Genomic DNA, 23,230 nt, shown 5'->3' on the forward strand with positions numbered 1-23,230 from the left:
ACTGAAGGACTGGGCATATTACAGCAGAATCAGATAAGTATCCAAACTTGTAGGCACATGGTTGAACTGCAAATCTTTCTGAGGTTCTGATTTTCTAATATAAGTGCTAATGGGATTTTCTGGTAGAAAACTGACCCAAGGAGCAAGGGTAAATGCTGACAAGTTGATAGTCAGTTCCATGGTAGACCAAGCTAATACTTAGTTACCTATGGCCTTTGAAAAAGTATGATTATTTTTACATCAAAGTAGCACTAAGTAGAACTAAGTTTGTAATTTTCTGAGAGTCTCTGGTACCCAGGTTCTCTGGTTCCCACATTGTCAGTATGCTGAGTAAAAATGTTCTCAGTCAGTATGCTGCATTTTGGCTGGGACTGATTTACTGATGATCAAATTGTGTCCTTTTAAAAACAATAATTAGTTTTAGGTTGGTTTTTTTTTAATTTTATTTTGCATGAGATTAAAAATGCTTCAAAATGTTGCTTTTTTATAGTATTTACAATTCTACAATGGGATTACAGCTTTGAAGTAACTGTAACTGTTAGAAAAACATCCTATGATAAGGAGTAAATAAGGAAAACTGATAAGAAAAAGCCCCTGGGTAAGATTAAACTGGATTTAACTTATGAATATTTTAATATTGCTAGCTGTCACTGGGTGGGCTGTTAATTGCTTTCCCATCATAGTTAAGTTTACTCATCAATAAGTCCCTAGGTCCTTTAAAAATTAGTTGCTTTTCACAAGTACTATAACCCAAATCTTAATGCTGGAAAAGCTTGGATTCTTGCCAGATATTAATTTCTTCAGAGACCCTTAAAGCTGTTGACCTCTTTTTTTTGCCAGCAGCAGTAACTAAGAATTAAAGCTGAAGAAATTCTTCTGTTATTTGGAGATCATTGACCAAGCTGTGTAACTGCTTTGGTCTGCCGATAAACTGTGCACAAAGACTCTCATGTTTCCACTTGGGCTTTGGGTGAAAGTGGAGAATCATACAATCTGCATGGTAAACCTGAGCAAGAAGCCTTACAGAGGCGAAGCATGGGTGGTAAGGAATAATTGGGCCGACCCTGGAACAGTTTAATTGAAAGCTGCAACATTATTATTCTGGGAGCCAGGAAATATGGGTGGTGGAATTTATGGAGCCAAAACTACCAAAAGGCAATACAGTGAGCATAACTGTTAAGCAATATAAACTTTTCTCTAATGTTTTCAGATTCTCATATTATTTTTATTATGAATATTATCTGAGGGATATTATTCATGAATATTATTTGAAATGTCTGCTATATTTTGTTTTAGTTGGGGCTTAAAAAGAATCAGTGTGTTAGTGAAATTCCAGTTAGGAAGCTGCATTATATGTACCTTGTGTGTGTTATACAGTGCACAGAAGGAGATCATGGATTGGTAAAATGTGATATAAAGGCTTTACCAGCACATACGCGATATTTGTTACATAGGCTGTGCACAGCAAAGCCATAAAAGTATGAAATCTTTCCAAACTATGCAGTCCAGAAATACAATCCCTATGCTGCACTATCAATTCTTCTACCGCACTACCGATTGTTCTCTATACCCCACGCATTAGGAAAGTGTTTTCCAGAAAGCTTACAGAGGTTGAAGACTTTATGGATGACTGGAAACAACTACATTAAAAACTGGAACAAGAATTAAAAGATGAAGAAGAGATGGGAACAGTACAGATTGGTAGGGACAGGACAGAAGGGATCTCAGCTTGGGATATAGGCAAGAACTGTGTATACATTTCTCTCTATAGCCTGGGGCAGGAGCCAAGGTTACTGATTCTCACTACCCTTCCACTGTCAGCAAATTTGTATGAAAAACATCAGCAATGTTCCCCACCTGCTCCTGGTGTCACCCCATGCAGAGCATGATACCTTTTACTGCTGTTTGCTATCACAGTAGTTCAGGTGACCTATATAGCAGATATCAAAAGTTCCCATGGTGGCTGGTGGCCTGACAGAGAGCCAGTAGAATCCCACATTATGGAATTTCTGCTTCTTTTCAGCTTGATCTTTTTAAAAGCAAGGAAATTATACCCCCAAACCTCACACACAGAAATATAACAGATGTAAACGAAGTACTTCACAGTTTAAAAAATTCCAAAATCAAAATCGCTTATGTAGCTTTGGTTTAGCTGTTCTGTGCATACGCATTATCATTTACATGATCACATCTTCTTCCATCTTAGGCAGAGAACAAGAGCACAAATGAGAGCTGTATAAAGGATGCTGCCATCCATAGGACTCCTACTTCCCTGCTTTTGAATATATGTGAGAAATGCAAAGATGCTTTATTTCTCTCTGTACCAACTTCAGTAGGGTGGCTAAGAGGCAGAGAACAATAAAAATATAAATTTGATGGAGGCAGGAGATGGGCTGATTAGACAAGGAGTTTGAGACAGGGAGCAATGTAGGAAAAATGATGAAGGAAAACAGGACAGAGTGAATGGACCAAGCGGAAGCTGGGACTGATCAGAGTTTTGGGGAAGGAGAAAGGATAGCCCCATTGCTGTTCTGGATCACTGGACTCTATCCTGCTTTTTCTGTACAGTTCATTCCTTTTCATAAATGGTCGATCACTCATCGTGTGGAACTGCTCCAAGCAAATTCAGTGGGTACTTGGCTTTGAACATGTGCAGTTCTCTACCATATGAAGAACTCTGACAAACTGACTCCTAGAAGTCTCAAACTGAGCAATCAAGTTTGCTTAAGTTTTCTGGCTTTAAAATGAGGATAATACCAACCCTGACTTACTTCAGGATAGATGAAAATTAATTAATTAATTTATAACAAAGATAAATTAATTAGGAAACACTCCAATGCAATTGTAGTGACAGATATATGAGTGAATTAGTCGTTACATCCTGAGAGTACAGTCTGAGAAAAGTGCAGTGGATAGCAGACAGGGCCACACATGGGATAATGAGGAAAACAGAAGAAATTCATTAGTTGCTTATGCAGTGATTACTGTCTGCCCTGTGCAATGAATTACTTTGTTATCCTATGGAAAAATATGTGATCAGAAAATGAAGGATTGTCTTGTAATGAAAATGCAAAAGAGAAGTGAGTTATGTTAGCCTGCTTAAACTTGTGGCATCTCCTAATTTTTTAATTCACTTAACAGAGTTTTTATGTGTTCACTAGGTATTGTGACAACTGCTAAATAAATCATTTATGCTAAATTCTAAGTAAATAATAGATGCTAAACCTGAAAATATAACTTTAAATATGACTTAATCTTGTTTTTCTTTGCTTAGGCAAAACTTGAAATAGGTAGAGAGAATGGCATGAGACAGGAGTGGACTCTCAAGTTTAAGTGATTTTTTTTTCTTCCTGGTCTCTCAAGGTAGGCTTGACTGCAGATGCTTGAGAAAGGTAGAGGAGGTGGGGTAATTCAGGAACAGTTTCCTAACACAAGTGGAAACTTTATAAAGGGTTTGAGCAGCCAAGTATGTGCTTAAACTATTATTCATGCTGCCCCAAGGGTCTTTTCTGTGTTTTGTTTATGTAATTACATTTCCTCAAACATCTACCACTTGACCCATCCCAACCCAAAATCCAGGTCAAATCTGAGTTTCTCTGGGGTTATGTGCCCATGTCTTACTTTGCTTATACTTACATGTTTTCCCTGATCTCATTTACATCCCTTCCCCTTGCATATCACATAGCCTTCTAGCAGCAGATACCAGCATGAACTAAACTGATAGTTTCAAAATGTTATTTTTGATTGGGTGGGAAATAAATTGTAAATTTTGTACCTATTTTTTGTATCTAGTGACTAGATTAGCTAAGACTAGAGAGCAATCTTACTTCAGCAGCTTTCTCATGCTTGCTTTCTTATCTTTCCCATGCTTTATTTACATCAAAGTCTGTTTTTTTCATCAAGGTATGTACTAAACTCAAGAAATACTATTTAAGGCACTCAAGTATGGTAAAGACAGAATACTGCTTAGCATGGCAGCATAAGCTATCTATTCATACTGTCCCTACCCAATTTTTCCTTGTTGCTTGTGAACATCTTTCCATGCTAACCATAGTACCAACTCAGGAGTACCACTATCTCATAGTACTAACAAATGCTATAGTTCTTCCACATGCAGAGTTGCAGTCGAGCATATGGTGCAGGAAGACAGATCAAAGCTAAGTTTCACGATTCTCTAACTTTCATTGCTCACAATTGTCACTCCAAAGAACTGAAAGGAACTGTAAAGAATGCATTTTAAGTAGGGGAATAACTAAGTAAACACTAAAAAACATAGTCAAATGAGAAAATGCATTAAGCTGGTAACAGTGATACAAACCTGGGGAAAAGTATGCAAGCATTAGGGATAAACAAATTGTTTTCTCTTCCCTCCGATTTATGTCTGAGAAACTATAGCACTTTACTGGTTATGTAATTAGAAATATTTCATCAGTCTAATCGCATGAGAATTTTCTGTTCTAACTAGCAAACTCAAACATTCAGAAAAAAAATTGAACAGGAATTGAAACATTTAGATGAAATTTCAGAAGTTCTGACTTCTGTCCATCCCTATCACCTAATGAATACACAAAAGGAAATGCTAGTCAACAGATTTATGTATAGACCCAGCCTGTATGGGATTTCTAGAGATTTCAACACATGTTCCAAGCAGGATCAGCCCCTTCTGCAGCATCTCTCCAGACAGTGTTTCTAATTTCTGATACAACTATACACAATTTGCAGTCAAAGAAGTATTTATAAAGAAAATATTTGTTCTTTATATCTTACTTGAGTTCTTGTGAGCTTGTGGCCAGCATACTTCGAATGCTTTTGTCAGCCAAGGGACAGCCAGATAAACTGTAAGACATGGCAGGACATACAAGTAAGTTAATCTTCTTATTAACTGAACACTCCCAAACAAACACAACATAAAAATTAAAAAGTAAAAGTTTGTAATGCAGAAAAGCGATGGGGCAAGTGCTGTAATATTGAATTTTGTAATATAGTTAACCCTCTGAATATATTTAGGTATCAACATTACTTCCAAAATTACACACTGTAGATGTTCTTTTTGTTTGTTTGTTTCTCTGTGAACTAGTAAAATGTAACAAAAAATAGTTGAGATTCCTGGGTTAACTACTTAAATGCTTAAGAATACTTTGGAAATTTTAGTAATCTATTTAAAAATAAAAGACGTTTATACAACACACAAATTAGCATGCTTTTAAGATCAACATATATTACTCAAAGGGTTAACACATAGTTCAACGTTTTACTTTGACAGCATTGTTGAGGTAAGCTGAAAACAATAAATTGAAAAGACAGAATCCACCATGAAAAAAATGAAGTCACACCTTCTATGTGAGGCGTAATTACCAGTCACATGACCACTCCCATCACACCCTGGTGTTGGACATCTGCCACCAAACAAAAACAAAAACAGCCAAAATAGTAAGTATGTTTAAAAAAAAACTTTTAAAAGTTTCATTGTTTCCAGTTTAGCTGCAATGACTGCAAGGGGTTTTAAGCATCCTAATCGAAAAGCTGCAAAATGAACAGGTTTAAATGAAAATGGCGTCTCAATACAATATAGCATCATTAAGAACAAGCAAATACACGTTAGCTTATCACTTTACTTAACTGGCAGTTTGAAACATTTATATGCTGCAAATGTTGCATGCTCATACTGCAAGGCGTATATGTACTCGTTTGTTTAAAAAAAGACAAAGAGAGAAAAGGTTAAAAGGAGAAAAATAATTTCACCTCACATTATGCTTACGTTATTAAATCCTTTTTGCTCTCTTTGCATTGAGGGTATTTGGGTTTAGGACTTGGGATTGTAACTTCACCAGGATACCTTCTTTCTTCAAGCGCCTCTTGGAAAGGATCCAAATCTTCTGGCTACAGGCAAATATATAAGCATTAGTTTCAGCTAGGTGAGGTTACAACAGAAAATGATGCAAAGCAGAGTCATCAGACACTATCTTCTTTCTTATCCTATTCTGCCAGAGAAAATTAGTGAAATCATTTTATATTCCTTCACTTATTAAACCTTCAAACAGTACTTGGATATTCTGATGAACACTTAACAATATGTGGAATATATAGGTTACTTAATTAGGAAAGAAAAAAAAGGGGCAAAACACAGCTTTTCCTATAGCTGTCAAATTATTTTGCTTTAAAAGAAGCAGTATTTTTTCCTAAAGTCACTGCAAAACAGAGGCAAGGGAAAAAAGATGACTAAATACAGTATCTTATGTATCAAAAAGCCATCTTAAATAACATTTTAAGTGTTTAGAACATCTCAAAGATGAAACAGGAGCAATCTCAACATCTACACACAGAATCCCAATCTGAGGCAAACCCCAATGGATCTATCTGGCAAAATATAATTACGTAATTTATAATTAACTTTACTGATACATTCAGAAATTCAAAATCATCTATTTCAGGAATGAAGTGGACAAATGCATTGATTTAGTGATTCCTGCAGATGGTGCTATGAACACCACAGTAGAAATACGGAGTTCTGCTTACTCTGAAAAAAACATGCTATACTCTCTGGTTTACCTCACATTTCCTTGATAGTGACAGATTTCCTCTTAACTGCAGTGAAATTAATAGCAAAACTGTAATTAACACCAGAGCTAGAATGCATTCAGTATATCTAGTGAAAATGCCACTTTGTTATACGTTTCAAAGTTACTGAAAATAGTTTTATGTTTTAATTAAAATTGGCAAGAGATGTGCTACACACAAATGATTAGCCTAATTTTCTGTTATAAACCAAGACAAAACAGCGAACAATCTCTAGAATTCTCCAAATGGCTAAATTGCGTTGAGTGTGGCATTGTAAACTGCACAGTAGATAAGGCTGAAACCTGAAGAACAAAATCAGTGACATTAAAACTTCTCAGCAGACCTCTTCAGTGTCCTGGCTGTTCTAAGTTTTGAAAAGTAAAATAAATTTACTAGCATATTTGCTTTATTTGCCTCTTCTGTTTAAAGGGGTTTGCTGTTGTCTTGGTATTATGAATTGAAAAGTGGTACTTATTTCTAATATTCCTTCTTTGTATTCTTGAAACAAAGTATTTCATTAATACAGGCCCTTTCACGCACAAAGCTATCAGGATTGTATAAGTAATCTAGAAGAAGATTAGCTGAAATAGTTGAAAGCTTACATTATACTCTGCTGGTTTTGTTTAAATTGATTTCTAAGTAATACATGCTTTCAAATACTCAGCACATCATTTATGGTTTTCAAATTCAGGAGAATATCTTGTCTTGAGAGCTGATTATCCCAGTATTGCACAGTTATGTCAGCTTGCTTATACAGAGTAACGTAATCTGGATATAGCGAAACGTCTTTACTGCAGAAAATATTTGTTAACAAGATGATGCTGTTAGAAAACATGATTCACATTCATGGTTCAAATGTTGTCTTATGGAACTTAGTCACAGATCAGATGTGTGCGAGTATGATACAGTCCTAAAGATTAACCAGCAGAAAGTCCTTTTTGTAGAGAACCACCATTTTTATCATGTATTAATTTTGTTTCCTCTTTCCCTCAAATTTCAGAAATGTAATGAATTACCAAAATTAGATTGCAATGAGAACTAATAGATGAAAAAGACATACATTAATCTCTTTGGAATCATCTTCATCTATCCTACTGGGCTTCATTTTAGTGTAGTCCACTGGCAAGTCCCAGCAGTCACCCTCATTCAGTTGGTAACACCGGTTATTCATCACGGCTTGCCGTTGTGGGGACATTGGCTCCAGTGGTGTCAAAATGGTACAGCAACCATCTCGCTGCCTCTGCTTGTTCATGCTCAGATCCAACGTCCCATTTTCATCGACTTCCATATCAGGATTCTGTCAAAATAAGAAAAATATTGTTAATTCAGCTTCACACTATCAAACTGTTACCTCTCTGTGTTCTCCAATCTGATTGCCTAGCAGAATGATAAAATGCTTTTCCATTCCTGTATAGATTGTAAGCATTGAGCCCCCTCCCACACATAGCATGATGCTGTTACACAACATTAATGCTGTTAAAGTAGATTTCTTCCTGAATGGCTAATCTGATGTTTGGGGGAAGAGGGGAGAGTCTTCATTACCCCTCCTGCCACCCAGCACAGAGGTGCAAAATTTGGAATGAAAAGGAGAAATCTCTGAAGGTATTTTCTTGTTGTCTTTATGCTCTTGATTTATTCTGCAAGAGGTGAGTATCTATGAGTTAACATCTGCATAATTCTTGTTTCCAGTCCTGACACCTGTCTGGGTGATCAGAGTAACAAAAACCAGCTAGAATCAAATAATCTGTGTTTCTTTGTTTATTTAATATTAACAGCCAATGCTTGAATAGATAATGTCAGAAAATTAAAGAGGGAGGTAGGGTACCAAAATAAGTCCTTTTCGACACCATTTGACAATGAAGAAATACATTCAAATTTCACAGTTCCTTCCCTGCAGATGTAAATGTATTAACATTTCATATATCTATCTTCATAATCCATAAATTTAGGTAGTGGAATAGTTGCAACAATAGTTGTGCCAATTTCTGCAGCATCTGAGGTACTGTGAAAAATAGGGTGAGTATGGGCTCTGGCTTCTTTTATAGAAACAAAGAAGAGTTGTCTTATATTAGGTGAGGAGAAAAAAGATATCTTAAAATGAAGACAAATTTTAAAAATCTAAGGGTATAAGGCAATAAAAATGCCCACAGAGAATCCCTCATCTTTTCAAAAATGAAATGCTCCACAAGAAATTTGGTTTCAAAACTAATGTGAATGCGCCTGACTCCTCATATGTGTGGTGACTTTCTCTCCTCTGGAGTAACAAGAGAGGTGCAGAAAAGCGCTGTGAATGCAAATCTCTCTTTCTGAATTACTGCCTTTTGTCAGAGCATATACCTAATTGCTGCTATCTTGCTCGTTTAATTTAGAAAATACTTGTTCATCTTCTCAGATTCATTCCTTCAGTCTCAATATAGGGTGACACATTAGGAAAGAGGCCCCTTCTGGTTTTGACACAGAAGATTTTTAGCATTTTATTCCAACCTTTTCCATTGTGCTGATATCGAGTACAACTGTATTTATTTACATGCCAGAAAGAGATTTCCCTCTTGAACAGTATTAAATAAATTAATATTAAAAAGCAGCATTTGAAAACAAAGTCACCAGCCATTCTGGCTTAAATCATGGTTATTACTAATACCTACTGCTGCGGATTTAGTTTGCTATGAATGATCCAAAGGGCTTTACACGATGAGGGGAAGAAAACCTTTGTCTACATGTAGAAGAACAGAACATGTCTGCCAGCTCAAAAGCTCTTCTATAAGCACAATAAAAATGCTTCCTCTGCACTGCATCTGTCTACTTAGCCATCTAGTGGTCTCCTATAGGTAACACCCTACTGTTTGCTGGTGCATGTTAAATACTTATTTCTCAACAGCTATCAGAGTCGAAACTTAATGTTTATAATGAAAAAAAAATCTTTGGTAAATCTTTAATGAGTGTTAATAGTGCACTCTTTTTCTTAATATATAAAACTTAACAACAAAAGCTTTTATTTGTATCTGTATAGACATTTCATAATATACTGAGGCTCTGTGAACATACAGAACATCAGTGACCCTGCACTACTGTTAAGCACATTTAATGTCACCTGTACTGGAGGATTTGTTGATTTCAGATGTATTATGCAGTGATTTCACAGACAGGCAAGAAATTATAACATACAAATAGCATAGATTTCTTTGTACTAGATCTTACAACCTTAGGCCCCATTTGTGACTTTTAAATGCAAATACATCGTTAAATCTTAATCCCTTCACAAAATGTAGGAATCAGACTGTGTTTAGCAAAAAAATCAGTAGTGCAATTAATACCACTTGAGCAACGCAAACATTTTTTATAATTATAGATCTCACTAGTAAGAGACAAATTAAAAAAAGGCGTACATGCTATCAGTATTATCAGTTTATATACCAATCGGGATTTCCTGAGATACTTGTGAGCAATTTGCATCTTTCTTTTTTTTTTTCCTCCCTGCTTTAGCAGAGCCACCAGATTATGTTAATTTTGAGGGGGGAAAAAAAAAAATATACTAAAGCTATTCTTCTATCTATCAGGGCCACAGAGCAAGTGCAGAAAAAGAAATCTTCATTAACAAACAGAATTACTAATTTTTACCCTCGCACAGAGATCCTGAGGCTTAGTGGAGAGGTTCTGAGGCATCTCCCTGCAGCGAGTGGAGAGATTCAGAATAGCAGTAGCAGCCATGTGCGCTGCCTCCATGTCATGAGTATAGTCAAAGCTGCTCTTGCTGCAGGTACTGCTGGCACTGCTGCCTCCACCACAACTCATATTGCTGCTGCTGCTAGGGGCATAACTGCTTGTTGTGCTGCTGGTTGGACTTGAATTCTTACAGTAGCGTTTAGCTGTGGGAAGAAATATGACAAGGATGACTCAAAAGAACGAGCATTCTGCATAAGTGAAGAGAAAAACAAACTGCTGGAGGTGAAATTTATAATGAGCAACAGTAACCGATGCAAAAAAAAAAAAAAAAAAAAAAGCCGGCAGTAAGAATGATGGCTGTATTTCTTGATTTCTGTCTGTGACTTTTATATGCTACATATGTGAGCTTGTATGAAATAACCTCCTGTAAAAATCTGCGTGACGTGATCATGAATCGTTCTGACAAACAGGCTGGATTTAGAAAACAATAGAAACACAGAAACACTGCTTTTACCCCACATATATAGTCAGACAGAAGGTAGGATCTGCTCGGCTCGTTCATTTTTATTAATGAGGGGCAACATAACACTACGGGACCTTTTCATATTTACATGAGCGGACTGTTAATTTAAGGCCTAGACTCCCCAGAGCTGCTGGAGATCAAGCCCACTGTAAGGCTGACAGGCTTGGTCTCTGGGCCACAGTGCTACCCATATGTCCTCAAACACCTCATGCTTCCCAAAAGGCTTCTTCTTCCTACATCACAGGCAAATATTATGACACTGGCCATCCGAAAGGAAAGGAACATAGTGGAAGAAGAAAGGTGGTGGTCACATGTGAGTTCTACCATGGGTTGCACAAAGGCAGAAGCAGTGGCTGTATAAATGGAGACAGATATAAGTGAAACGTCCCCACCTTCAAGCAACCCGAGCACTTACAACTCTTCAAAGAAACAATGAGGAGCAAAGACCCCCCTTCCTGCCCACGCCGAGGGCAGCGGCACTCAGCTGTACTCTGACCGACAGAAGCCGCAAGCGGTCACAGAAGAGCTAAGGCACTGACAAACCTCACGTCCAGCCTACCTAAATACAATGCAGCACTGTTGCTGCTTTTACGAAATGCTCCTTGCAGCCAAAAGTATTATAGCAATAATGCAAAACAGTCCTATTAGCCCCCTTATTTCTCCAACCCTCTTCCCAAATAAGCTGTTTGAAAAGTATTTATATAAAATGCGAGAAATGGTCAGCTTGTCTCCTAAACCTAAAAGTTTATGTATTTTCATAAAAAAGTGAAAGTCAAGGTCAGAGGATACATACATGCATATTACAGTGACTACTTCCCCTTAAGATGGAAATGTATACTGCAAAGATCATACCATATAGCACAGTGTAACAATAACCAACTAGCATGCTGATTAGAGCGCTATACAAAAAAAGATCAGGCCCTAGCTAGAGCTCTTCTGTGATGGGCTCCATTTAAATGCCAGCATCTTCAGGTGCATTTGTCTGAGCAAACATACATATAATAATCTGCTCCCATAAGCACAGCCCATTTGTGAACCACAGGCTGCTTTGGTAGGCAGGCAGGGTTCAAAAGAAGAATCTGAAAGCAAAATATCTCTGCTACAGCTTATGTCATCCTCCTTCCTTTAAAAAACTGGAAAAAATCATGGCATTATTTTTACTGTAAAGGAAATAGCATTTCACTTAATTCACAACAGATGGAGTTTTCTCAGGAAAGCCACATAATGCACAGGGTGTGATATTTTTAAGTGAAGTGAATGCTAAACATTCATCACATTTCTTTGTTTTGAACACATAGTAGCACTACTCTAGCAGGGTATCCACTAATAATAAACCTGTGAACTATTTCTCAAGAGTTTCATTATTAATATAGTAGTCAGTGGTGGTCATTAAAAATTCAGCATTTATCCACTGTTACTTTGTAATGGTATCCAAGACACACAAGAATTTTCCTATACTTAAGGAAGGAAATAATTGAGTAATTCAGTTTCTTCTGTGTTGACACAACAAGCACCCTGTACCACTGGACTTGTCAAATTAGAAATATCTTTCAAAATTCATATGAACAAATAAGAGTTCTGTCACTTGCAAAAAATGTTAGTCTTGTTAGGGCAGGTCACATTTAGACAGACGTAAGAGATATACTACATGGGAAATTATATATATGAGAATGTATGCTAAAGAAAGGGAGGGAAAGAGGCAGCTTTACACATAGGACTAACCATCAGAAACTCATGCAGGCTCTGATATGGACTCCTCTGTGGCCTTGGTCAAACTGTATTATCCCTCAAATTCATTTTCCCTATAAATAGAAAGTTGCTTCTAAAATTTAGTTGTGTTGCGATTCACTTGCAAAACACTTTGAAGATGTACAGTGCTATAAGCATGCTACACAATTATTAGCTTTTAGATTACCAATAATTTAAGCAAAACTCACTTAGAGAGAAATGGCCATGGTTATTTTAACTTGACTGTAGCTGTATATTTTAACATGAGTCACATAAGCCAGACTGTTCATTTCACATCAGCTTTCCAGGAGAAACAAAGATCAGCAATTTATAGTGAACTAAATCAAGCAGATCTCTAAGGAAGTGAAAGATGCATTGTTTCAACACCAGTTAATTCTGCTTGCTATGTCACCCAACACCGTGGCACCAGGTTTTGGAAACTCTGCAGTCCCCCCTACACTTTGTGATCCGGAGCAAAACCAAATGAGGAGAACACCTTTCCCATTAAATAACAGACACAGGTCTAACCAGCTGCATACCCAGACTGGCCTCCCATCAGACATGCCTGGGGGCTGATTACAAAGAACCTCTCTTTGTACAGGCTCCTCTTGCTAATTACTAATGGAGGAGCGGGAGAGATCCCAACAACATAAAGGACCAAACTAAGATATTTGGAGTGGAACTAAATTCTGCCCAGGCACCCTCATCCCCAGTATGGCCTAAACACTGAATACGTTACTTAAATTAATTACAGTTTCAACACTTTTTCTGACTTGCACAATAAGATATTCATCTCATCTAACCTCAGATACCTGACCTAGTCATTACAGGCTTTCTCTACAGGCAGTGGAAAAAACCAGGAACTTCCAGGCAACGATTCACCTGACCAGTTTTAAATACACACTTCAGGAGGAGATGAATTGCATCAGAGAAATGTCTATCTTCATCCTTGGATTTGAAAGGGGTGACGAGCTCAGATGTAGGTGGTGACATTAGAAAAATCTAGATATGGTCAGATGAATCCCATTCCTAACATTTTCTCAGTGTTTTTGATGGAAGGACCCAGTCCTAGCGGTGAGATGAGAGGAGCTCCTCCCATCGCCTGAGCAGCTGAAAGGCTTGCTGTCTCCTCTGCCTGCTGGGTCCAGCTGTTCTTATCTCTGATGCTGTATACCATAAGCCCAACATCCAATACACTATGAAACTGGTTTCAAAGGAAAAACAAGCCCACAAACACAAGATTTCTCAAGAATTATCAGAGCATCCTACCCAGCAATACACAGTATCCACTTTCTGTTTGGTTTTTACTAAAGCCTACTGGAAAAAAAAATCAAGACAACAATCCAAAGGAGTTATTCATATTCATGTTACTCACAACCATACACTTACTGAACATATAATCCCATTCTCTGCTGATGAAAATACAGTGCTAGCTTACAATTAAAAAGGGATTGAGACATGCAGTTATTGATTTTTCAGATCCTTAGAGTATTTGTCTCATCTTAGTCAGAAAAACTAAAGTGCTGTTTACTTGCAAGTTCCCCCAAAACCTTAGGCTTACTTTCAAGATTTTCAGGATTACTTTTCATAACTAAATTTCCTTTTATATAAATGTATTTGCTGACATACATAATAGGTGTGGACTCTGTACCTCCATAATGGCTTTAGTAGCAATAATTAATAATTTTTTTTACACACAAATACGAAATCACCTAGAAATACTGCAAAGGCTCTTGAGGAAAAGTGGCTCTTTTAAGTGAAGAGCCTCTTCCTGAAATCTCTTTCATATTCAGTTATTTACACTAACTGTCACTAAAATCCTCGTCCCATTGAAAGTCAGTGCCAAAACTTTGACCAATTTCAGTGTGCCCAGGATTTCACTTCATTGTTCTATGAATTTAGCTGATTTTCCTGAGGAACTTCGAAACCCTTTGCCAATTTAAACCAAATATGATGGATTGCTTATGGAATATCAGAGAGATGTGAATCCTAAAGGTTTCATGAAAATCACTGATAGGGTTCAAATAAAAACTCAAATTAGGTCCCATCTCTGGGACCATGTCAGCATGTCTGTCTGGCCAAACAGCACACACATCACTTGGAATCTCCCGCAGAGCCAGGGGTATGGAACAAATCCATAGGGAATTAGCCTTCGTTTGGCAAACAACCTACTCCGGCTACAATGGGCTTCAGCTGTTCTGAGTACACAAGAACCATGTATACTTGCTGTAATACCATGAATCACATGTATAGTGTCCCTCAGTTCTCTCTGGCTTACATTACTGAGCAGTGAAGCAAGCTAGTCCCAATCTTATCTCCAAGCAAAATTCCTATTTATATCAAAGGAAGACGAATGTGCATAAAGATGGTGACATGTATCACCCTAACCTGTCATTATTTAAGGCCACTGTTATACTTGTTTAATGTTACATGTATTTTCAAGTTCTGGTGATTTGGGAAAAAAAGTGGAGTTTGCAATTATTTGCTGAAAAGGGGTTTTAAATGAGAAAAATATGTATTAGTTGCTTAAGCATCAGTAATTTGATCTGAAAATATGCATGCCCACAGGATCCCCAGCAATACTCTGATTCTTTCCTTTCTGCAAGAGTAGACAGACCATATACACAACAGTTACTCTCTCATTTACCTTATATTAATGTACACTCATTAGCTTACTAACCACAGTTAGAGTTAGTGCTTTACCTTTAATAATGTTCAAGCCCTTATTCTGATATAGGCAAACAAGATGAGTGTATGAGAGAAGAAAAAAGGGCACTTTTACTTAAAAATATGTTGCCTTTCACAACCCTTATCCTTTCTGCTATAGTGCAAGAACACTCCTGTTGATTCTATGAGAAGGCAAAATATCCAAAATATCAGAAATACGAAGGCAAGAGCTGTAGCAATTTTCCCTTTCTCTACTTACCTACTTTTCAATGTCAGAGTCTGTGTTCAGGCAACAGCATAAATTGTTCTATCTAGTATATTTATTTCTGTTTTCCTAAACAAAAACCTGACACCTGCCTGAAATTTCCTATGGTAGTCAGTGAGTAGTATCAAATATTTTAACCAAAAAATAAACTGTTAACATTCAAAAAAAGAAAAAAAAAAAGAAAAGAAAAGATAAAGGCACATCTTATTTTTTTTTATATATATATATACACATACACACACATTACACATAAATATATATACATAAAATTGTATTGGTCTGAAAAATTCCTGATGTCCTCAAAAGTTACAACCCAAATCCTCATTCTTTATCCTGCAGTTCATTTTTCTCCCCCTATAAAAATCCTCTTGCCTGACAGACCCCACCCATTGTCTTCTCCTGAAGTGAAGCCACTTTCAGCCTACTCCTAAACATGTTACTTATGTCAGGTTTTCCAGAGAATTCAACAGGTGTATTCATGAGGACAAAATGAGCAGAAATGCCTCATTAAGTAAGTAGCAGTGATTTCTGAAGTGCAATGAGATCCAGGTTTTCTACTTCCATATCCCCACAGAGCAAGTATGTTATCTTTATGGGTTACCTGAACTACCGTACAGAAGCGAGAATCTTAATGTGACCCTTGAGGCCAGGTCTCCCAGATAGCAACATAAGGACTGGCTCTATTACTTAGCTTTTATTGTGATCTCAACACATCCCAGAAGCTTAATAGCTGGAGATGGTCTTTTGCCAGTACAACAATCCTGCGCAAGCACCGTATAAAAAAATGTTTTTTAAAAAGGCCTTTAAAATAACTTACACATGACAGCATTCCTCATAATACTTTATGAACATGAAAACATGTCTTATTTGTATGATGTTTACATATACAACAACATGATTAACTGCAAACTTGTCTCTCATGTATAAGAGTGTGCACCTCCTACCATCATATCCTTTGGGGGATATATCCCTGGATTGCACCTTGGGAGCTATGGCTCTCTTGCCATAGGCATGGTTGTCATAACTGTTATATTCAAACGTAGTCTTAGAGTATTTCTCTAGTTCCTTGGCCAAGTTGGAGCGGGGTGTAGTGGTGGGGACATTGTTTCTGTAGCCATACTGAGGGATCTCCAATTGCTTAACAAAGCACATGGGCCTAGAAATTAAAGATATGTAAAGTTTGTTAGATGCAGTTCAGTTTACTGTGTCTGTGCATAACTTATAGTTCAGATTAGAAAATCTTAGTTACTTCTTGTACTCAAGAGACAGCAATATATTATTGCATTTGCTTAGTTTGGTTATTTTCAGCAGACAAACAATATATATTTTCTTGAACAAAGCCTACACAAAATTAATTCTAATATCACTAAATGTACCTTGTAGCTAAAAGTATTTTAAAATTCTGTTTTAAAATACTTCAGGGTTTCCCTTTCCCCATGTAATTGCATCACAGAGCAGACATTTTCTCTTTTGGGAGGTGAATTAAAGAGGGGTAGGCAGAATGACAGAAGAAGTTTGGACAAATTCCTTTAAATGTCAAAAAGAAAAAATAGCACTGGAAGCTCCACTTAATTAATGGAGTTTCCTCTGAATTTCTTTTAACAGAGTTGTACGCTGTTTTCCTGTATGCTTTCCAAAGGAGCTAGTCCTGTTTCATCTCTCAATATACAAATCCATGTTCATCTCAAGAAATACACACGAGAGCCTCATGATCTCTGTTGACTTTGAGCTGCTGCCTCACAGGTCCTGCTCACCCTTAAATGCAGGGTTCTGGCAGGAGCTGCGATTCCTGAAACACAGATACACACCTCAAGGAAGGCCCTGCAAATGAATACAGAATAAAACTGGATCGGCTAAATTTCTCTTTCAGGGAGGGTAGTCAGGAGAGGATCAGGGAGGATAGTCAGGAAAGCCCTGACCGATCTCATTTGGCCATTGGAGAAACTTGTGAAATCTCAGTGAAAGAATGCTGTAGTGAACTTCTCCACTGTCACGCTGTCTTCTGCATATGGACACAGAAGTCATCAGCTCTCAAAGCAGAAAAATGAAGGTCAGATCCTGCAAACCTTAGCTATATAAGAAAGTGTTATGTGACTGGGTCATAGGTAGCAAATGCTACACAGTGCTGCATGTCCACCTGCTGCGTTTAGCAGGAGGCAAAGATGATGAACAGAACACCTGAGGTGCTTCTGCTGGAATCAAGAATCATATAATCAAGTCTCTTTTTTTCTTTTTCTTTTTTTTTCTTTTTCTTTTCCTTTTTCTTCTTTTCTTTTTTTTTCTTTTTCATTTTCTTTCTCTTTTTCTTTTCCTTTTTCTTTTTTTTTATTTTATTACATTTATAACCAGAGGAAATGGAAGAAACATTCATAGTCAAGACCAGAAGTATCACCATGCTGACTGACGAAATAGAATGTGATAAATAGTAGGAAATAGTTTTTGAATATTACATTTTTCTGAATGAATTCATTTTCACAGAATTTAGTCAGGATATTTATGTAAATCCCAAGAAATGTAAATGTAAACCCAAGAAATCATATTAGTCATACTATTCCCTTTGATTTATGCATGCTCATTCCTTTAGACACTTCTTCCTCACAAAAGACAGTGGGCTCATTTATACAATGAGCTGACATGAATAATATTTTGATCCTGTCTCGAGATAATCTATATTTAGCTACAAAAATGCAATTCAGATCCTGTACATTCAATGCAAATCCGAAATTTCTGTGGAACAGAAGTCCTATGAATTTGATTTCTTTTTAAGTAAGAAGTTTTAAATGCAGGTGGGATGGAAACTGGGGTGAAAACAAATATTCAAGATCTACTCTTAGAACATCTCTGTCTGCCCATCAGTTGCCTGCATGTAAATATAATAAATAGCTCCCAAGTTCTTAATCTTAAGTACTTCTATGACATAAAGGTAAAAGGGAAGCAGGAGACAAGATGAAAGCATTATTTGAGTTGTCTATAAAATCTGAAACACAGGGCAGGCTCACAAGCAAAGTTAAGATTGCAGCGCAACTTCCTAGGGATTTTGTCAGCAAACCGGATGCTGCTTTTGAGCAGTCGTCGTCTTTACACCGCATCTGACTTTGGTGGCTTCCCTCTAATGAGCAGTGGTAAAAGCCGCTGCATTTTTGATCTGTCTTTTTCCATCAAGTGAGAAACTGTGTTATTCCCTCAAAGGGTGTTTTTTATTAATAGGTTTTGAAGAACCCTTCTTTAAGAAAAATGTCTGGGATACTGTATAAAAAATTGTACAATCTGAATTAGGGGCAGTTAAGATAAAGTCCATCAAAAACAAGCTGAGGAAGGAAAACAAAGTCAACAGGCACAACAAAAAATCTTCTGTAGATGTGAACCATAATTCTGTGTTCTTAGCTCTACGGAGACTGGTTTTTGAAAAGACCGTCAAGATTAGATGAAGTTTTGAGAGAATTTTCAAAGAATGATGTTGATAACACAGTAGAAAGCTTCCATTTTAAGTAGCCCTACCAGGTTTTAAATCTAGAAGACAGCTAAATACTAAGAAACCTATGGGATAAGTAGGAAATTCTGGGAACTAAAGCTGTGACACTTCCTCCACGCTCTTCGAGGCAGCTGGGAGGGATGTACCTATCCCAGCCCACAGATACCGCAGTATCCATGGAGAAATTCTGCAGCTCTTGGGGCATCATCAGCATAAGGCTGGTACAATCATGCAGAAGTCTAGTTCCTTTACATGTATCCTTCACACTTCAGCTCCTTAGAAATAATATTTTTTCCACCCACATATCTCAAAAGAGGAGACAATAGCTCAAAGCTGGATACAGCTTTGGATAAATGCAGAATCCTATATAGATGAAGATAAGGGGTATAATTATGTCAAATGGTTCAAGGTCCTTCCCATATGAAAATTTACAACAATTTTTCTCTCTGTCTATCCTTCCTGGCAGTGAGTGGGGGAACAGAGACAAAGAAGTAAGCCTGACCTTATTTTGGAATCTAAGCTATGCCTGCCATTTTACCAAGTGTCCTGCCAAAAGGTGTACTACCAGTTTGGTGATGTAAATAGGGCTTCTGGTTTAATTTAAACTGATATTTACTAGTAAAAGCCTGCTGAAAAAACCAAGACTTACCGGTAAATATTAGTTTATTCCCAAAAGATACCAACTTTTTTCACATTGTTCTTAGACTTTGCACTCCAGCAGTCATCTTTACACCAAACAATGCCTAAGACAAAAATGAGCTTTTCAGCTTTACATGTATTTGCCAAAAATACCAGCCCTCCCCCATGTAAATTGAGTGGGAAATATACACTGTGAGGATTGGATCCAGAAGCCCTAATTCTAACTCTTCTTTAAAGGAGATATATATGTATATGCAACGTATATAAATATAAATTCTCAAATTAGGTGAATGTGTGATGAATTCTGCATAATAATAAGTATTATAGTGATTTCTAATACCTTAAAACCCGATCTGATGCCTGGTTTGATTTTGACACATCACAGTTCTGATGCTTCTCTTGAGCTTTAGCCAGTTTCTCTGCTGCAGCAATAGGACATCCAGAGAGGCTGCAATTACAGAAAGGAAATTTAATTGTCTTGTCCTGCGTAGTTTCACATTATAGCACTGATCGAATTACTCCTTCTCCTCCTTAGCCAGCATCAGGAAGAATCTGAAGGAAAAGAGTTTCCAAAAGCTTTTTGGTCATACGTATTTTTTCTAGAATAGACTTCCCTGTCTTCTGCTTTCAAAGTTGCATGGTAGCTCTTACATCTGCTCTTCTTCTCTGACTGTACATGGTTAGATTATTCATGGATGTCAGCCAGTGAACATACCAGTAGGAGAGGAGAATATAAACTGGAATCTACTGTGCAGCTCTGCTAGCAGACTTGCGACCTTTATGTATCTACAAATGTTGCCAATGAAATGGCTCCTGAAAATGATTAAATGACAGCACCATATAGGCCAAATCTTGCACTGCTTCACACCTCATTCAGCATCATTAACTCCAATCTTTTTGCAACGCATATAAATGAGTGCAAAATTTGGCCTTGGGTCTCTAAGTCTACATCTCAACTATGTTACAGTTACTGTTTGTTCATGAATTTCAGCCACTAAAGTATGTTTTCTAATAGTAGATGATGTAACATGAAAAGAACTTCTGCACTTGAATTGAAATTCAATTAAATTTGCAAATGCCGAACTATCATTTAAGTGACAACAGTAAGCCTGATTCTTCCGGAAAAGATTTAGAACAGGGAAAATAAACATATTGATGCCAGCAGATGGTGCTCTTAGTGAAGCTGTAAAAACCTGTGACCTGACAATGGAGGGGGTCCTTTCCTTGTCATAGCCTATTGCGTGCTTATGTGACCGCAGCTCTCTGTGTTCTCCACAGGAAAAGAAATTAAAATGAAAGGCAAATCAGTGCACTCCCAGATGTTCCCTTCTCTACAGGAAATAAGAGGGGAAAAAAAAGAATTAAAAAAGTGAAGCAGAGCAAAATGCCCCAAAAGCTGCAGAAAGAGGTGAGCACAGACTGCAGACGGCTCCCCCCAGCCCTGCCTCGCTGCCCTAGTTCTGCAGAGGGGTGAGGGGGCTCTGTGCGGTTTTGGAATCATGCCAGAGGGCAGCTGCGCTCCACTGACATGCTCTTCTTGAGACACCTCAAATATTCTAGTAGATATTCAACCAGACGTGAATGCTGCTTCAGGCAGCAGTAATTCCCATAAAGCCTTCTCCGAGGTTTTTGCTGCATCTACTGGCAGCATCACTGCAGAGAAGAAAGGGGTACCAGAGCTTACTGCAGATGGGTTGGTACCCACAAGAGTTCTCCAGGAGACATGCAGTTAATATGAGGGGCTCTAGTAACCCAGAGCTTCATAAGACTGAACACCCAGTACCTGTGTAGTCCCATAAGCCTTCATGCTACAATTAACAGTAAAAAAAGGAATTCGATAATAGGAACCTTGCATAGTTCCTTTTACCCTTTTACCCACATTTCCTGGATTTTTTAAAATTGTAAAGAAATAAGCAAGATCTTGTTGTTCTGTGGGAAAATTATGATATGTACTAAAATCATAGTAACATTTTGATAATTTTGTTATTTGACAGAATTTAATAGGCAATGGCATCCCTTTTGTAAGAATCTATTACTAATCTCAGGAAACTATAGAAAAGTTGCTTTTTTTCTTGATTTTCTTTTGTTTGGCTAGAATATTTACATCTAACATTTCTGGCTTCTCATTCTTAAATTTAATGAGACATTTTCATAATGTTTCTTAAACAGGCAAAATTCTCATTCAGTTTTAGCTGAATAAGGACTTTCGGGTTGAGACTGTGGTCAAGCTAACTCTTATAATGTCTGTGTACTTAAAATGCCGTTCCTCATGTATTAAAAAAATAATTTTTAGGAGTGGATTTTTTCATGCACTAGAAAATAATCCCTGAAGAGAGTGAAGTGTGAGAACAAGAACTCTGCCCTAGTCCTGCTGATGTTGGCAGACTCTTCCTTCTCCCTGCGACATACCCGTAAGGAGTCATACCATTCGTTTCGTACCACTGCTGTTCAGCTAATATCAAAACAAAAAGAAAAAAAATCCACCCAGAAAGCTAAAGGATGCTTAAAATGTCTTCTCGCATCAATTCATCCATACTGAAGCAAACGTACACTCGTCCTCCTCAGAAAATACATGAATAAATGTTACTCTTTAAAATGGATAAAGCACACGAAGCACCATCTGTCAATCTTAAGAACAAAACAACGAAACACACACTCACACCCCCCCACCAATGGACTGCTAGAAGGGCTGCAGTTCGGAGGCACTGTTCCCTCTAGATTGGTGTCCAGCGATGGCATCCTTACCTTCGGTGGGAATTCCTGTTGCTATTTACGTGGCCCCGGCCTGTGCAGCCTGGTGTAGGACACTTAAGAACATTTTCATGCATGGCAAGAACTTGACAAGGAGAGTAAGAGAAAACAGCAGAGTATGAAAACAAGAAAAAAAAAATCAAATCCCAGTATATATGAAACCATTTTAAAACAAAGCAGGATTCATTAACAACCAGCATTCCTCAAAATACACGTGACACACATAGCCAATAAAGCCTGATGACGGAAGTAAGTATCGTGACCCTATGCTCATTAACACAGGGCAACAGTGAAAGTTATGAAGGTTACAGAACCTATAAACAAATGCACCTCTGGTGCAACAGTGAAGCAGAAGACTTCCAACATCTTCTTCATACAAAAACACTGAGCAAATATCAGCTCAACAGTAAAGTGTGAGCTAGCACAGTCCAATACAAAATTACGGACTAGAAAAATACTTTCAGAACATGTATGCATTCATAATGCATAGCTTTATACACACAGTATCAGACTCGAGAGCTGAAAATCTGCTCTCAAGTTATACTGGTAGAACACTGAATTATTTGAAACATACCTCAGTACAACCCTAAACAGAATTTAACCCTAAGACAGCCCAATTGAGCTAGGGGCCAGTTCTGCCCACTTCCACATAGATACATCATTCATATCTATATGACGAGCAGAATTGGTCCTTTAATTTTTACTCATATTCTCTACAGATGTGAAAATTGCAATGGATAGAATTTTTTTTTCAAAAGACTAAAAACTAAAAATAATCACTTAAAAAATTGAGGGATGGTGGAAAAAAAAAAGAAAACTATGTGAAAAAGAAATAAGTGGTACAAGCTTAAGCAAGTAAACTGATCTACATCTGCATCCATTGCAAGCTTACTCCCAAGGCTGCTCAGAGCAGTACTCCTCTAAATCATAAAGCTCATGCTATGAAGTGCCAAATTATCAAGAA

At 37.4% G+C, this 23,230-nt stretch overlaps 1 protein-coding gene across 4 annotated transcripts in view; it reads right to left on the reverse strand.

Moving 5' to 3' along the window:
• Positions 1-23,230, reverse strand: part of MYT1L (myelin transcription factor 1 like) — a 129,858-nt gene that overhangs the window by 51,308 nt on the left and 55,320 nt on the right. For all 4 annotated transcript variants that reach the window (XM_075706882.1, XM_075706881.1, XM_075706880.1 and 1 more), the window contains exons 7-13: positions 22,261-22,351; positions 19,856-19,963; positions 16,349-16,560; positions 10,177-10,424; positions 7,619-7,855; positions 5,759-5,880; positions 4,768-4,836 (exon numbers count right to left, since the gene is read on the reverse strand). In XM_075706882.1, the coding sequence (XP_075562997.1) occupies positions 4,768-4,836; positions 5,759-5,880; positions 7,619-7,855; positions 10,177-10,424; positions 16,349-16,560; positions 19,856-19,963; positions 22,261-22,351 (1,087 nt within the window). The remainder of the gene's footprint in view (positions 1-4,767; positions 4,837-5,758; positions 5,881-7,618; positions 7,856-10,176; positions 10,425-16,348; positions 16,561-19,855; positions 19,964-22,260; positions 22,352-23,230) is intronic.

This window comes from Pelecanus crispus, chromosome 3, assembly GCF_030463565.1.
Source record: "Pelecanus crispus isolate bPelCri1 chromosome 3, bPelCri1.pri, whole genome shotgun sequence".
Classification (NCBI taxonomy): Eukaryota; Metazoa; Chordata; class Aves; order Pelecaniformes; family Pelecanidae; genus Pelecanus; species Pelecanus crispus.